Source organism: Halichoerus grypus, chromosome 11, assembly GCF_964656455.1.
Source record: "Halichoerus grypus chromosome 11, mHalGry1.hap1.1, whole genome shotgun sequence".
Taxonomy (NCBI): domain Eukaryota; kingdom Metazoa; phylum Chordata; class Mammalia; order Carnivora; family Phocidae; genus Halichoerus; species Halichoerus grypus.
Genome location: NC_135722.1, coordinates 96,680,204 through 96,697,616, shown reverse-complemented (window position 1 = coordinate 96,697,616; position 17,413 = coordinate 96,680,204). Strand labels below are relative to the sequence as shown.

The 17,413-nt window shown below is 42.7% G+C and overlaps 1 protein-coding gene across 3 annotated transcripts in view; it reads left to right on the top strand.

Moving 5' to 3' along the window:
* The first annotated feature begins 2,886 nt into the window (after positions 1–2,886).
* The window catches only part of CBL (Cbl proto-oncogene), an 83,254-nt gene continuing 68,727 nt past the window's right edge, over positions 2,887–17,413 (top strand). For 2 of the 3 annotated variants that reach the window (XR_013442586.1, XM_036090730.2), the window contains exon 1: positions 2,887–3,352. Coding sequence is in view for 1 of the 3 variants with exons in the window: in XM_036090730.2 (XP_035946623.2) it covers positions 3,161–3,352 (192 nt within the window). In the remaining 2 variants the exon portion in view is untranslated. The remainder of the gene's footprint in view (positions 3,353–17,413) is intronic. The other variant, XM_036090731.2, reaches the window with a different exon arrangement.

Below are 17,413 nucleotides of genomic sequence, written 5' to 3'. Positions count from 1 at the left end.
GCCCCATATCACATGATGTGATGATACAAACTGAGCCAGCTCTAGAACAAGCCAAGAATGCGAATGACATTGTGATCAACAATCCAGTCCCATCTTTAGTATACGTTGAAAACAAGCCAAGTAAAAATTGTGGGGGGGGGGGGGGAAGTCAATCTTTCCTTCTTTTTTCATTAACTTCAGTTTAGAAATGAAAATAGGAAAGATCATCTCAGCAGAACTCTGTCTTCCTTTGAATAGGATCCCATCTGGGAGTTTTGAAGAGATATAGAGGAGAGAACTGTCACTGTCTCTGCTTTATTCGAATGTGAGAGATAGGTCATTTGTATATTTAAAGAAATATGGCTTTTTCTCTTTTACAGGCCGCCTGGGCGGCACAGTCAGTTAAGCAACTAACTCTGGATTTTGGCTCAGGTCCTGACCTCAGGGTAGTGAGATAGAGCCCCACCCTTGGGCTCCGCACTCCGAGCAGAGTCGCAGTCGCTTGAGATTTTCTGCCTGCACCGCTCCCCCCCACGCCCCGTTTGCGTGTGTCCCGCGCGCGCATGTGCACGCTCTCTGTCTCGCTAATAAATAAATCTTAAAAAAAATTACGGCTTCTTTTTTTTTCTTTTTAGAGAGGGGGGAGAAGCAGAGAGAGAGAATCTTAAGCAGGCTCCACACACAGTGCAAGCCCAATGCAGGGCTCGACCTCATGACCCTGAGATCATGACCTGACCTGAAATCAAGAGTCAGAGGCTCCCAGGGCGCCTGGGTGGCTCAGTTGGTTGGGCGACTGCCTTCGGCTCAGGTCATGATCCTGGAGTCCCTGGATCGAGTCCCGCATCGGGCTCCCTGCTCAGCGGGGAGTCTGCTTCTCCCTCTGACCCTCCCCCCTCTCATGTACTCGCTCTCTCTCATTCTCTCTCTCTCAAATAAATAAATAAAATCTTAAAAAAAAAGAGTCAGAGGCTCCCAGGCGCCCCAAGAAATATGGCTTCTGCAAGCAGAAACAAAGTACAAATTATACCATTACATTCTATCCAGGTGGTACTGAAGATAATACAAATTGGAAGCCTTTAAAGGAAGCCAGAGATGTGTACGTGACCCAGACGAACCCATATAGGCCCAAGGGTTAATTTCTTGCCTGTATTCCATTAAATCTGGGTTTGATGATGAGGGGGAAAAATACCCTGTGTACTTACACTATGTTACGTACTGTGGAAGACCAGAGTCGAAACAGCGTAGCACAAATTAATGTGAGGTAGCTGTGAGAATAAATGGTTATGGAAATTTAGAGGAGGAAAGGATTATTTCTAGCTGGAATGTCTGGTAAGAAAGAAAATATTTGAATTGAGTTCTGAAGAATGGACTGGACTTGAGTAGCACACTTTAGGCAGAGGGAACGCTCTCAGCAATGGTGATGAAAAAAAGAAAGAATTGTGGTATTTTGTGACTTGGGAGTCACCCAGCATAGGCTATACGTATTGGAACAGTATAAAAATGCAAGGTAGTTTGGAGTTAGATCATGACTGTTAACTTTATCCAGGAGACAATCAGCAGTGTTTGAAGTTTTTTTCTGATGCGATCAGAGCTATACTTCAGGAAGACTGGTCTAGTGGCAGAGTGGATTGGAGGTGGCAGGGAAACCAGTGAGGAAAAGGTTTCAATAAATAGATCAGGGGAGAGAAAGGGAGGGCCTGCAACCAGGGTGGTAGATGGGAAGTTTTGACAATTATCTAAGAGGCTTGCCTAGGTTTTCCCTTGGGAGATGTCTTCTCTTTCTAGGTAGGAACTGATTAAAGGAAATTCTATTGATAGGAAATGATAATGTTGACTCCATAATTAATCTTAGATAAAGGCCATGCTCAGGGATGTCTGGGGGATGGGTCCTTGAGTTCAGATTTTTTTTTTTTCTCTTATGACAGGAGCCCGCGATGAACTTAACTCCTTTATCAGTCAAGGGCTTTGTGGAAGACCCAGGTGGGGGATCTAAGATGGAACCGAGTACTTACGGGCACACTAGAGCCTGCAGGCTCCCAAAGAGGAGGCTCAGAATTAGCAAATAAGGGCAGGGCACTTCCTTCTTTAGGAAGAAAGTTCCCTTTTTTCAGTTTTTCCAGCAGAACTTTTAGATTAGAGAAGTGGAAATGACTGGGAACTGCATTTCTCTTCCATGAGAGGAGCGAGTACTCCTCTGGCCAGAGCTCACAGCTGTCTCACAGCTTCTGTGGTCAAGGCCTGGTGCTGGCGAGGCTGACCTGCGGCGCAATGCGCGGAGCCCAATGCGCTGAACTGCGGAATCTTAAGTACATACTCAATTCCCAGAAAAAGGAACTAGTGTTCAGAAGCCAAAAAAGGGGGAAGTGTTTTGTTTTCATAAGGTCAAAGGGCCTGGAAGAAGAGCTTGCGGCCTGAGTGTCTCAAGCCTTTCTGGGCTGTAATCAGGCTTGAACAATCCGCAGCAGTCACATTCCTGTTCTTGGCGCCTACTTAATGAGTTCAAAACACCCAAGGGGTGGGGAAAGAATTTCCGTTTTTCTCCCACAATGTGAAGAAGCAAATGGCTTTAAGCTCAATTTCCTCATCTGTCAGGTATGGGGGAAAGACTTGACGTTGAGGTTCTTTCCGCGGCTACTTGTCTTCACTTGAATAGCCCAATAACCCACTCAAAGAACGCCAACCTTACAGCCCACAAGGAACATGGAGGGCTCGGCTTCTGTCTCGTGCGCAGACTCCATGCCAGGCCCCGCCCCCTCCCTTTCCCGGCTTCTCCAGCAGAGGGCGCAGGCGCAAAAGTTCCGCCTGGGCCCGCCCCCGGGGGCAGGGGAGGGGTAGGCGGCGCGGAAACTTGGCCGCGGCTTTCCGGGAGCTGTGGCTCGGGAGGGGGTGGCGCAGGAGCGGTCGCTACCCAGTCCGGACCAGGCCGTTGGCTTCCCCGAGCTCTGCGCGCTCCTCCCGCCCCCGGGCTCGCGCGCTCGGAAGGGGCGCGCCCGCGCGGACCCGCGCTCCCGTCGCCGCCCACTCCCCTCCCCGCGGCCGCCCCTCCCTCCGCCCGGACAGCCGGCGGCGGCGGCGGCGGCGGCGGCCGGGAGAGGCCCCTCCTTCACGCCCTCCTTCTTTTCCTCGCTCGCAGCGGAGCGGAGCCGGCGGACGCGGCTGAGCCTCCAACCCTCCCCGGGCCATGGCCGGCAACGTGAAAAAGAGCTCCGGGGCCGGGGGCGGCGGCGGCTCCGGGGGCTCGGGCTCGGGCGGCCTGATCGGGCTCATGAAGGACGCCTTCCAGCCGCACCACCACCACCACCACCTCAGCCCCCACCCGCCCGGCACCGTGGACAAGAAGATGGTGGAGAAGTGCTGGAAGCTCATGGACAAGGTGAAAGGCCTGCCCGGGACCCGCGGGAGCAGGGGTGGGCGTGGGCGGAGGGGCCGAGGGAGGGGAAGGAAGGGACAGAGGAAGCTGGGGGAGGGGACGGGTCATGCGGGGCTTGGGGAGGCGAGGAGCTGGGGTGACCCGGCCGAGAGGGTGGGGGACGTGGGGGTGGGGAAGAGACCGGGAAGGTGGGGGTCGGCGGTGGGGGAAGGGCTGCGGTTGGGAGTGGGGAACGTTGAAGTGGTGTGTTTGGGGTAGCGAGACAAAGATGGGGTGGGGGCTGGGGTGAAGGTTAACTGGGAAGCCACCGGGGCGGAAGTATAATGGGGGGGTGCGGAGTTTGGGGCTCTGCAGGGTCTAGGGATGTGGGTCACGAAATTGGCCCCAGGAGGGAGGGGGAGGGCGAGGAAGAGTGTGCAATTTACCGGCTGGGGTTGTTAGCTGGATGAGGAGTCGAGCTCTGAGTCGGGAGTTAACGTTTATGGGCTCTGATTGAGAGACCTGGGGTCAGGACAACTCTGCAGGCAAACTGCGCTCGCGGCGAGCGCAGAGTTTTTTCTCGTTAAGATGTAACACCAAGATAAAAGAAATTCGGGATGTTTAAATGGGCCAAGGAAGGAACTTTCCTCCACATCCAGCGCTGGGGCAAGTTTTTATCCTCCAAAACATTGGACGTGATCCATTGCTGGTGCTGAGATTAAACCACAAGTTCTGGTTAGAACCATTATCTTGGGAAAGATGTATTAACTGAGCGTGCTGAGCAGCAAATTCAGACTCTTTCCAGATTCTGACTGCTTCCAGAACTTCCTCCTCACGCTGCTTTTAGCTGGGTTCTACTTTTTTCGTGGCCGACCTGACTCCTTGTTGCAGGACCTGGCTTTAAGCTTGTTCAATGAGCTTCTTTGATGACCTTTTTTGAAGCAAGTGTGAAAAATACCGCTTTTATATTTGGCCATTAAGTTTGGCGTTTGGGAGAATTTTACTTCTTTATAGTGTCTGTATAATGAAATATAGTAGTCCAGAGTATTTAAAAGTGTTTAAGCATTTCCGGAGAATTCAATACAATATTTCCTTAATATTTTTCACATTCGTTAATTCATAATTTATTTTTGAAAAGTAATTAGAAGTATCTGGCATATTTTAAGAGAACGGTGTTATTTCCTCCAGAGTAAACTTGGTTTTCTTTGGTTCCTCTCTAGGTCTAGGTTCCTCTTCTGTAAGTTCTTCATGGATTGTTTTGGAGTAAAACAGCTAATAAAAATGATTATGAAACACTTGGCAAATATAAACGTTCTGTATAAATGCTTAATAAGACCAGTGCGTGAATTAACACTCCTGCAGTGCATACAAATGGTTTCAGAGCCACTTTTTCAGGGCTGGTGTTTCTCATTTTAAATAATTGGTGCTGTAATTAAAGATACAAGTATTTGTATATTCATTATGTTGGTGGTGGTGTGCTAATCTCATTATTAGAAATCATAATAAAACCATTACAGAAAGTTAGGCATGGAAAGGAAACTTTGAATTCATTGACACCTTTAAAAAAAATATACCAAATGTATTCAGTATCTGAAGTTTGTAGGTTTGCATTTTAAGGATTTATAGCTAAGGACGAAAAAAGTTCTCCTGGAATAGAGAAAACATTTGTATTTTTAGTTTTCTCGTGTAAGATGTATGTATGCAGTACATCAAAACTATTGACCAAAGACCTTTCCTTAAAAATAATAAACTTTTTCTCAAACTTTTTCATCTCTATAAAGTAGTTCAAATGAGATCCTTCTTTAAGTTTTATTTCTTTATTTCTTAAAGTATGTGTATGGATTTTTTATTTTTTCTTCAGAATATTTAATTGGGAAGAATAAAGAGGACTCATTTTGAGTGCTTTTCAGGTTTTGATAGTTTCAGAGAGAGTAGGTGCCTAGCTTTTCCTTTCTAGTGTTGGGAGAGAGGGACGTTTTATTCTTGTGTTGCTTGTCCTGGAAGGTAATTTTTAGTACTCTTCTGTGCCCCATATCACATATTAACTAGTCATGCTGAAATAAAACTTAGTTCTTCTTTCTGATATATTCGTCTGATAGGTTCATGCCGCTCTCCAGATTTTGAGTACTTTTGTAAGTATTAGATTGTAACTGTCTCTTCTATGCTTGCATAGATGATCTTTTTTCACTTTTTTATTGTTAGAGTCTTAAATGTGTCCGTAACCCTTCTTGACTTCATGCAGTATGATGTAAGTGGTAAAGAACTTAACTGTCAAATCCACAAGTGTCCCACACGCTTACTGAATTTGGTTCTAAGTCACCTTCTCGTTCCTGTTTTGTCCTTGTTATTGAAGCTAGGTGACTGTTATTCCAGCCTATTAATTATCAATTTATTGACTTAGCACTGGGAACTGTTGGCGTCCTCCCCTCCCCCAATATTGAATATGTGCAGATGGAGAAGTTGGCATAAGTCATGGGTTCTGGTCAACATAGGCCCGATTTACCAATCCATTGTGGAACTTAAACTCATTGTTGGGAAAATGCTTGTGCTAGAACACTTGTTATTTAACAAAAGACATGGTCAGCCTCTGGGGTTTTTTTGTGCTAGCCTAGTATCTTGTAATTAATATTTGTATAAATACTTGTGTGTGAAGAAAGTGGCCAGTAAGAGACAAGTGGGCAGGGGAGTGGAGAGAGAGAAATCCTATAAATTGCCTTAAATGTCAACTTGGAAGTATTAAAGTATTTAATTTGGTGAGAGATTCAGAATTCTGTTTTGTTGTTGTTTTTTCCAACATTGTGTTATGACCTAGAGCAGGAGGAGCTGGCAAACTTTCTGTCGAGGGGACAGACAGTAAATATTTTAGGCTTTGCTGGACCCACTTAGTCTTGTTTTCTTTGTTGTTGTTTTACAAATCTTTAAAAATGTAAAAGCCATTCTTAGCTTGCAGGTGTAGGAAAAAGGCTGGAGGTTGTAGGTTGCCCGCCTCGGAAGTAGAGCAACATGCTGGCTGTATTTTAGGTCTATACTATGTTTTTATTTTGAATCAGCTTGTATCATTAGAACATTAGGATGTTGATTTTTTTTAATGGTTATCATTTATAAAAGAATTTATGGGGCGCCTGGGTGGCTCAGTTGGTTAAGCATCTGGCTCTTGGTTTTGGCTCAGGTCATGATCTCTGGGTTATGAGATCGAGCCCTGTGTCCAGCTCAGTGGGGAGTCTGCTTGAGGATTCTCTCTCCTCTGCCCTCCCCCCTGCTCGAGTGCGTGCACTCTCTCTCAAATAAATAATATTTAGAAAAAGAATTTATAATTCCCTTATGATTTATGAGGGAAAAAAGCTTCCTTTTAAGGCATGAGTTTAAAAAAGTATTTTCAAAAGGTGATTCTTCCTTTTGCTACCTATCTTCTGTTTGTCCTACCCCCCCCCCCCCCCGCCAAAAGTACCTGAGTAACTTTCTATAATTTGGAAGTAAGGTGCATTAAATAGAATTTATGATTCAGTATATTTCATTGGACTACTTCCTCCTTCCCTCTCTTCCTTCCTTCCTTCACATAATAAGTCCCAAGCATAGTACTAGGTGTGAATTCTTACCTTCTAGGAGATAAGGGACCACATAAGTGTGTACAAAGTAATACAGGATCTCTTAAGTTTAAATGTAGTGTTCATATTTCTTCAGTGTTTATCTTAACCTCTCAAGATTGTAAACTCCATGAGGACAGCAACTATAATCTGCTTATCTCCTGCAGTCTGCAGTCAGGAGGCTTTACACAATAGTAAGTGCTTTGTAAATATTTAAATTGCTTTGTATGTTCCAAAGGAATAACTGAAAAGGTGTGGGGGTGGGAATAAATTTTAATTACATTAAACTTATTTGTCACAGTAGCCCTTTGGTGGTATCATGTCTGTTTTATAGATGGAGACAATTAGGCTCAGAGAGGTTACGTAATTTAATTTAGTTAGTGGTGGAGCCTCCTGCGGAATCCAGGATTACCTCTCCCCTAAGGCTTAGTTATTCCCTCCATACAGTACCTTCTCAGGTATGCAGCAAAGCTTCCATAACAGAAAGCCATTTATTCAGAAAGTGACCTGTGTAGGTATAAAACAGTCTTCACGCACACACGTTCCACCATCCACACGCTCAAGCAGAGTAGACATTCTCTTGAATGGTATTAGGAGAGCATTTAATATCATTCGGTGAAATATCATCTGTTATCTGCTTTCAGGTTACGGGTTTGTGTCTCTCCAAATTACGTGTACTGGTTACTTTGCATGGTGATCCCAGAGGCTTGTACCCTTGGTTTTCCCATTATACTCAGTGTTTGTGTCTGTGGTATCATTTATCACCCTTTTTTCCATCTGTTTTACCCTCCAGTAGAGCTCTTCAGGACCAAGGCTTTGTCTTCATTTCAGTTCCTGGGCCTAACATGTGGTACTTGGTGAATGAAGTGCAAACATTTAACAAAATAAAATGACCTCAAAACATAGTCCCTCTTCATTCTCTGTATGATTAATTAGGGGGAATCAGGTAGGGAATCTCTTTTTTTGAGTGCTGACTTGAAGTATCATTTACTCAGAGTAGTTTTACCTTTCTCGGTTATAAAGGTAATATGTAGTCATTGTAAAACATGATTGTGCTGCTAAGACCTCCCCCAGAGGATGTAAAATTCTTCATAATTCCTTATGAAACACGAGCTCCCTTGAACATTTTCACGTGATTCGTGATAATTTGGAAGGTATATAGAAAAAAAGTAAGGTTGGGCCAGGGGAGAAGAGAATCTGTTCATTTTGTAACTTGGGTTGACGTTTTTGGTAACTCTTGCTATAGTAAAACCTGTTTCTAGTATGTGGTTGGTATGTTGTTAGTATATATACATTAAACCTGATAAATCATGGGCAGATTGGTCCCTTACTCTTACTGCCAACAGAATTCATGTTATATTCGAACATAACAATTTAGTAATGTTTATACTATGAAAAAAACCCCGTTTCCCTAATGATTAACCCAGATCATTAAAGGAAAAACAAATTAAGTATTAACTTGAAAACGGAGTCTGAACTTCAATCACATTTTTTAATGAAGTTGTTAATTCTGATCTACATTAGGTTTGTTGGAATTGGGGGGTTATAACAAGCAAGTCATTGTGAAATGTTTTCATGATTAGCACATTTTGTGCTGGAAGGAAATAGGTGGGAGTAGTCAACCAGGAGCACTGGAAGCCAGCCTCAGCTCTGTCCCCACAGTGTTCCTTCCTGCAGCAGCTTCCAAAAGGAGGAAGGGAAAGGGGTGCTTATGATGGCACTGATGGTGTCCACCCACTGGGGACTGCGAGCCCTGGGAAGAGTCTGTGCCACAATCCTAGATGCTCCCTGTGATTCCTTCAGAAGAAATCCACAGTGACTCCGCGTCTCCTCTCTCCAGCTTTTAGGATGGATAGTGAGTCTTGCTTAGCTGACTCTGCTGTCTGGGCACCTTCTCAGAACCGCCTCTGACTACTCTTCCCTCTGGCTCTGGGATCAGCCCTGAGGAAGTCTTAAATGGAGGCCAGCATATTGATACTTAGTGAATGAGATGCGATCCTTATTCCCGCCTCTTCCTTTCTTAGACCTACTTTGAATAGCAGTACCGAAGTATAGCACTCTTTGTGAAGAACAGTGTATGAATCATAACATATACAGAACAAAATGTAAACGTTCCCTTTTAGTCTCCTACTCCCACGTGACTACCTCTCCAGAGGTACTTACTGTCTACGGTTTGGGTTCCATCCCTCCAGTCCTTAGTCCCTTTCCCCAACTGGCAATGAGAGGGTTGGATGGCCAGCATTGCCGAGGAAAGATTTATCAACTTTGAGCAAGTTACTGACTTCTTAGCATTTACTCACTAAGACTAATAACTGAGTTCTCATCATTCCTTATAGAGCAGTTTACATTTCACATCTGCTGATAACATCAGAAATATCAAAATAGTGTGTTTGAGGAGAATGAAACAGATTCAGAGAGATTAAGTAACCTTAGTCACCCAGCTAATACTTTTATTTTTCATGTGGATCTTGAACTGGTGTTCAGGCTCTGTTAAGCGATTTCTTATAAGCCAGTGCTTCTCAGACTTGAAGATGAATTCAGACCATCTGGGGATTTTTTTTTTTTTTTTTTAAGATTTATTAATTTTTTAGAGGGTGGGGAGGGGCAGAGGGAGAGGGAGGGAAACTCAAGCAGACTCCACTGAGCATGGAGCCTGACGCAGGGCTTGGTCTCAGGGATGACCCTGAGATCATGACCTGAGCCGAAAGCAAGAGTCGGATGCTTGACCAACTGCGCCACCCAGGCGCTCCCAGACCATCTGTGGATCTTGTTAAAAATGTAGAGGCTGTGTAGATCTGGGGTGGGGCCCGTGAGTCTGTATTCCTGACCAGCTCCTGGGTGATGTCCATGCAGCTGGCCCCAGGGACCACACTTGAAGCAGCAAGCCTCCATTCCACAGTTGCTTTTATCTTAGGTGAGCTGACAGACTTTTTTTTTCCCCTTAAGAAATAGCAGTAGGGTTATCTTGTTTATGTTGAAGATTTTAATTATTATGTTCTTAAATTTCAAAAGTAATTTGTACTCAATATACATTTTTAAGCAAAAGTGGGACTTTTAAACAAAAATGATTCTAGAATTTTTTGCTTTTTAAAAAATTGCCGTATTATGGAGATTTACCATGTTAATGCCACGTATAGGTCTCCCTGAATTTTTTAAGGATTGTATAAGATTTCATAGTTATATGTTTATCTAATAAATTCATATTGATAATCTTCTAGGTTATTTCTGATTTTTAATATTAGGAACAGTGCTGTAGTGACTCCACATTATGCAATTTCTAAATATTTCTTTAGAATAAACTCCTAGAAATGAAATGTGCTGGGTCAAAAGACTCATACATTCAAATTTAAAAATATATATATTAGCACATTGCCCTCCAAAAAATTTGCTTCCACCCATGATCCTTGTCTAGTTTGTTGATGTAAATATGATTCCTTGGTACCTTAGGTGAAAATTATGTTGGCATCTGTCCACAATCACACTTTATTGAACACAAGCTGTATGCCAGGTTCTGTTAAAGATGTTAAAGGAGTTAAAGATGACCCAGTGTAGGGGCGCCTGGGTGGCTTAGTCGTTAAGCGTCTGCCTTCATCTCAGGCCGTGATCCCCAGGGTCCTGGGATCAAGCCCCGCATCGGGCTCCCTGCTCCGCGGGAAGCCTGCTTCTCCCTCTCCCATTTCCCCTGCTTGTGTTCCCTCTCTCGCTGTCTCTCTCTCTGTCAAATAAATAAAATCTTAAAAAAAAGATGACCCAGTGTACTCAGAATCTGGTGATCTAACCGAAGGTATACAAAGGGCTCTGGGAAGTCTCTGTGGGAATCATTAGGCAAACCTTTACTTCATTCCTGAGGAGACAAGAAAGGGGATTGGGAATGGGGAGGCACTTCAGAGCAAATTGGTGCCTTTGCGATATCCTAAGCCACAGTTGTATCTTAATCAGGGTCTGACATCCAAAAGTGATACTAAAATCATTTAATCTCTAGTTCATGCTAAGTATTCCGTTTGAAGTTGCACTGATAAGTCTGGGTAGAGAATTATTTTTTCCTCTAAAACATAGAATCCAGGGTGCCTGGGTGGCTCAGTCGGTTAAGCGTCTGCCTTTGGCTCAGGTCATGATCCCAGGACCCTGGGATCGGTCTGCTTCTCCCTCTTCTTCTGCCCCTCCCCCTGCTCATGCTCTCTCTCTCTCTCTCTCGGATAAATAAATTAAAAAAATATATTTTAAAAAACAGAATCTGTGTATAAAAACTGCATGGTTAAATTACCAGCAGGTGTAGGTTATTTAATATCGTACATTGTGTTGGATTTTTTTCCCTGCAGTTAATGTGATAAATGAAAGTAATGAGATTGGTAATTAGTTATAGGTGGCAGAGTGTCTTTAATAAATAGTGTTGGGCGGTATTTGAGAGGTGTTAGGTAGTAATTATAGTTCAAGTCCCTGAATGGAGTTTCGAGAAATCAATAATGGAGAATAGTAATTAGAAGTAAAAGGCTTTTTTCTTGGGGCTGTTACCTAGTGATGATATGTTTCTTAAAAAAAAGAACACACACACAAAAACCTAGGTTTCTGATTTCTCTTAAAAAACATTTAAAAGCTTCACTGTACGTACTTGTAAAACTGTTAAACGTTTTCAAGTTTTTGTGTTGATGAGTTTCTAAACCTGAAGCTTTAAGAAGACGTTAAGAAATTAAAGTCTTGGGCGCCTGGGTGGCTCAGTCGTTAAGCATCTGCCTTCGGCTCAGGTCATGATCCCGGGGTCCTGGGGTCGAGCCCCGCATCAGGCTCCCTGCTTTGCAGGAAGCCTGCTTCTCCCTCTCCCACTCCCCCTGCTTGTGTTCCCTCTGTCGCTGTGTCTCTCTCTGTCAAATAAATAAATAAAATCTTTAAAAAAAAAAAAAATTAAAGTCTTAAGAGGCTTTAGAAATTAATTGATCTCTTTCATTTATAGAGGCAGAAATTGAGACCCAGAGAGGTGAATAAACTTGCTTACGGTCAACATAGCCAGATAATGTTGGTCATCAGGCTGGAACCCGGGTCTCCAGACCTGGTGTCCTTCCTGCCATACCTCCTGCTCCTTTGAGCAATATGGAGCCTTTTAAAACTGTAACTAGGTTTTACGTGTTTTATGTTCCAACTCAACAAACTGAATACTCATTTTAAAGCATAAATCTTATTTTAATCACGTTTTAAGTATGAAAAAGTTTGAAATGAAAAACGCTTGCATGGGTAAGTTGAGGTCTACAGAGCTAAAAATACTTAGTCATTCATAGTCCTATATGCTTAGAGATTTCTGCCTAATTGGAAATTCACGTTCCTTAGTGGTAGAAAAGAGTCTGTGTTCAGAATAGAATTAGGCTTAGGCACTGTTCTCGGTACCTTTTCTCTTTTTATAAATTTAGCTATTTCCAAGCATAATTTTATCCCTCTTTATTGTGATCATAGCACTTTCCAAATTTTTTCTATTGACCATTGAGCCTTGGCAGCAGCAAAGGGAGGAGTGAGGCCAATGAGAAAGCTATTATGAATGGACTGTATGGCAGCCGTACAAGGATGCTTTTGCTTTCCCAGAGCTAAGCACGTTTCTTTTTGGCATTGTTTTGAGTGATGCTGTAAATGTACAGGCAGAAGTAAACAAAAGGAAGCCATTTTTGCCATTGCAAGACTTGGAAGGCCAAATAAAGTTGGCCAAATGGAGGACACACTGAGCAGGAAAATATTTTAGCGTTTTAGAAATTTTTTGGTGAACGTTTTTGAAGCTCAATGTCCATTTATGCTTTAGCTAGCTATGACTGCCAGTTTAAAGTTCACTAAGTAATAAAGGCAGGTTTTCGCTTTTGATGTTTGTTAACTCTTGAATTAGAGCCTTTTTTGAACTTTTTTTCTAGAGGTTATATGTTTAGGGCATTTCCTTTTCTTTCTAGAAGATTTTAGTATCGCAAGAGTAGGTCTACTTGGGGCGCCTGGGTGGCTCAGTTGTTAAGCGTCTGCCTTCGGCTCAGGTGATGATCCCAGGGTCCTGGGATCGAGCCCCGCATCGGGCTCCCTGCTCTGCAGGAAGCCCGCTTCTCCCTCTCCCGCTCCCCCTGCTTGTGTTCCCTCTCTCGCTGTGTCTCTCTCTGTCAAATAAATAAAATCTTAAAAAAAAGGTCTACTTATATATTTTCTTTATGGTCTGTGTTAGTGTTAAAAACTCAAGAGTTGTTAGTGGAATACTGATTTCCCTGGTCATGTGATGATTCATCTCAAAAAGATCTTGAGAAAAGCAGACATTTAATCTGCAAATGATCTTTATAAGGTCACATTCGAAGGAGGGATAAATAGTATTTGTGAAAGGTACATGGTACTAGCTTAAAAATGCAAGCAAATCAAGTGTTTTTGGAGACATTTTTTAACTTGTGATATTTTAAATCTGGTATGTTAGGAATGTTATGTTTTTCAATGAATTGTCGTTAACATTGATTGCATGTTATACATTGGGTATTGTATGTAACACTAAGCAATTTTAGTTTCATTTTGTTGTTGAAAGGAAGTGTATCTTTTTTCCAGAGGTATTAGGCAAATAATGCATTTTAACCTAAACTCTGTGAAGTTAATGCATTTACATTTAGATAGGGAGAACAGGGGGCGCCTGGGCAGCTCAGTGGGTTAAGCGTCTGACTTCGGCTCAGGTCTTGATCCCAGGGTGGTGGGATGGAGCCCCACATTGGGCTCCCTGCTCAACGGGGAGCCTGCATCTCCCTCTCCTGCTCTCCCTGCTTGTGCTCTCTCGCTCTGTCAAATAAATAAATAAAAGCTTTAAAAATAAATAAATGGGGAGAACAGGTGGGTTGGTGTGTGTAGCCCCGGATGTAAATGTAAACTCTTATTGGGAGCTCTGCTGGATTTGGACCTTGGCGGGGGGGTACTGTGGCTTTTGCAGATCGTGGGTCACCCTGTTCTTGGGTGGCCTGCTGCCTTTTCTCTATCCTTCGGTCATCAGTTAGAGACTACGCAGGATTGGGAAGGTAGCAGTGGCATGAGCCAGGATGGTAGGAATTATGGTACCGGTTTCTGGGAGTCATCAAAAGGTGATGTTCAGTCTACCACTCTACCTACAATCCATAATTCCTGCCAACCCTGACGATAAGCCTGGTCAAGGTGAATGGAAATGGGGAGCAGAACTAACACATACTGAGTACCCACTTTATTGGAAACTGTGCAGCCCTTTCATACGTGTTTATTGTGAGGTAGGTATTCTCTCTGTTTTTGCTGGTGGAAGAGCTGAGGCTCAGAGGTTAAGAAAACTAGTGACGGTAAATGACCGAAACAGGACATAAAATAGTTGGTTGATGCAATCTTAGCAAAATATGAAAACATTTGGTCCTTTCTAATTTTTTTTTTTTTTAAGATTTTATTTATTTATTTGACAGAGAGAGAGACAGTGAGAGAGGGAACACAAGCAGGGGGAGTGGGAAGGGAGAAGCAGGCTTTCTGCCAAGCAGGGAGCCCGACGTGGGACTTGATCCCAGGACTCTGGGATCATGACCTGAGCTGAAGGCGGATGCTTCACCAACTGAGCCACCCAGGCGCCCCAAGTCCTTTCTAATTTTAATTGGATACTTCAGAGCTTATATTTCAGGCTTCATCATAATGTCCCCTTGTTAATTCCCTGCCTATTTCACATCTCTCTCTTGCTCTCTCCACTTCGCTCTCTCCATTTTATTTTATTTTATTTTATTTTTTTTTTTAAAGATTTTATTTATTTATTTGAGAGAGTGAGAATGAGAGAGAGAGAGAGCATATGAGAGGGAGGAGGGTCAGAGGGAGAAGCAGACTCCCTGCTGAGCAGGAAGCCCCATGCGGGACTCGATCCCGGGACTCCAGGATCATGACCTGAGCTGAAGGCAGTCGCTTAACCAACTGAGCCACCCAGGCGCCCATCTCCATTTTAGTCTCACTGATCTTTTTATTCCTCAGACAAATCCAGACCTGTTCCCACTTTCAGACTGTTGGATTAGTTTCCTGCTCTGGGCTCCTCTTTTGCTAATACCACATGGCTAGCACCTTCCTGTAATTTCAACTCTTAGTCCAAAAACACCTCAGAGAAGCTTTCCCTGTTCACTGTTCTAAAGGAATCGTTCAGGGGACGCCTGGGTCGCTCAGTCGGTTAAGCGTCTGCCTTCGGCTCAGGTCATGATCTCAGGGTCCTGGGATTGAGCCCCGAGTCAGGCTCCCTGCTCAGTGGGGAGCCTGCCTCTCCCTCTGCTGTTCCCCCTGCTTGTGCTTTCTCTCTTTATCAAATAAATAAAATCTTTAAAAAAAAATAAAGGAGTCGTTCAGCATTTTCTTACTCTATTACTCTATTTAAATTCTCTGCATAGAGCCTGATATTTTTTTTTCTTTTTATTGAAGTATAAATGAGATGTAATATTAGTTTCAGGTGTATAACATAGTGGTTCTATATTTGTATACATTGCAGAATGATCATCACAACAAGTATAGTTACCATCTGTCACCGTACAAAGTTACAAAGCTGTCCTCACAAATTTTTTTCTTTCAATGAGAACTTTTAAGATTTACTCTCTTAACAACGCTCAATTATTCAATACATATTGTATTATTGACTATAGTCGCCAAGTATTACATTCCCCATGACTGAAGTTTATACTTTTTGACTCCCTTCACCCGTTTTGCTGACCTCCCAACCCCCTCTCCCCTCTGGCAACCACAAATTTGTTCTCTATGAGTTTTGTATTGTTTGCATGTTTGTTTTATTTATCAAATTCTGCATATAAGTGAAATCATAAGGTATTTGTCTTTCTCTGTCTGGCTTATTTCACAGTAAAATACCCTCAAGGTCCATCCATGTTATCACAGATGGCGAGATTTCATTCTTTTTTATGACCCAGTAGTATTCTTTTTTTTTTTTTTTTTTAAGATTTTATTTATTTATTTGAGAGAGAGAATGAGAGACAGAGAGCACGAGAGGGACGAGGGTCAGAGGGAGAAGCAGACCCCCCGCTGAGCAGGGAGCCCGATGTGGGACTCGATCCCGGGACTCCAGGATCATGACCTGAGCCGAAGGCAGTCGCTTAACCAACTGAGCCACCCAGGCGCCCTATGACCCAGTAGTATTCTGTTGTACATACATACCACATTTTCTTTATCCATTCATCAGTCCATGGACACTTAGATTGTTTCCATATGTTGGCTATTGTAAATAGTGCTGCAGTGAACACAGGGGTGCATGTCTTTTCAAATTAGTTTTGTTTTCTTCAGATAAATATCCACAAATGGAATTATTGGATTGTATGGTAGTTCTATTTTTAATGTTTTTTGAGGAACCTCCATACTGGTTTCTGTACGGCTGCATCAGTTTATATTCCCACCAAGAATGCATGAGGGTTCCCTTTTCTCTGCATCCTTGCCAACACTTCTTTCTTGTGTTTTTGATACTAGCCATTCTGACATGTATAAGGTAATATATCTCATTGTGGTTTTGATTTGCAGTTTCCTGATGATGAGTGATGTTGAGCATCTTTTATGCGCCTGTTGGCCATCTGGATGTCTTCTTTGGAAAAATGTCTATTGAGATCCTTTGCTCACATGAAAATCAGATTGTCTGTCTTTTTATTATTGAGTTGTGTGAGTTCTTTAATGTTTTAGATGTTAACCCCTAATCAGATACATGATTTGCAAATATCTTCTCCCATTTGGTAGGTGGCCTTTTCATTTTGTTGATGATTTCCTTTACTGGGCAAAAACTTTTTAGTTTGATGTTGTCCCCTTTAATTTTGCTCTTTTGCCCTTGCTTTTGGAGTGAGATCCAAAAAATCATCACCAAGACCATTGTCAAGAAGCTTACCACCTATGTTTTCTTCTGGGAGTTTTATGGTTTCAGGTCTTAGAACCTCATATTTTTCTTGAATTCATTTTTTTAGTTTATTGCCTGATGATGGCTCTCAGATTCAGGCATGTTGTCCTTTTACTTCTATATCCCAGTGCTTGAGATACATTGTTGAATGGGTGCATTGAGAAAAACCAAAACCATCAGGAACATTCCTACCTTCAACTTACTGCCTTCATCTGTCTGAATTTGTCTCTCAGTCTGCCCTCACTCCCTTCTGTTTTAGAGGATGGAGGTGTCCCTTCTTTTAATGATGTTTAATGTTCCTAGCTATATTGTAGATCTCATTTCCTGTTGTCTTCCCAGAAACCTTAGCTTTTCACTTACCTTTTTTCCTTCTGGTTCTTTCTCCATGTCCAATTTTCTGTGACAATAAAAACCTTCAATTATATATCTCTTGTAGCCTTTGCTAGATCTTGAGATCTTAGTCTCATTGTCAGTCTCCTCTACCTTCCTCCATGAACTAACCTCAGGAAGGTTTCATTTTGATTATTTTTATTATAAACATATATTCTGTAAAAATATATTCTGAATTATAAATACCTGCCTTACAAATGAGGTTTGGGAATGTAACACTTATAAATTGGAGACTATTTTTTTTTATTAGTATGAGTT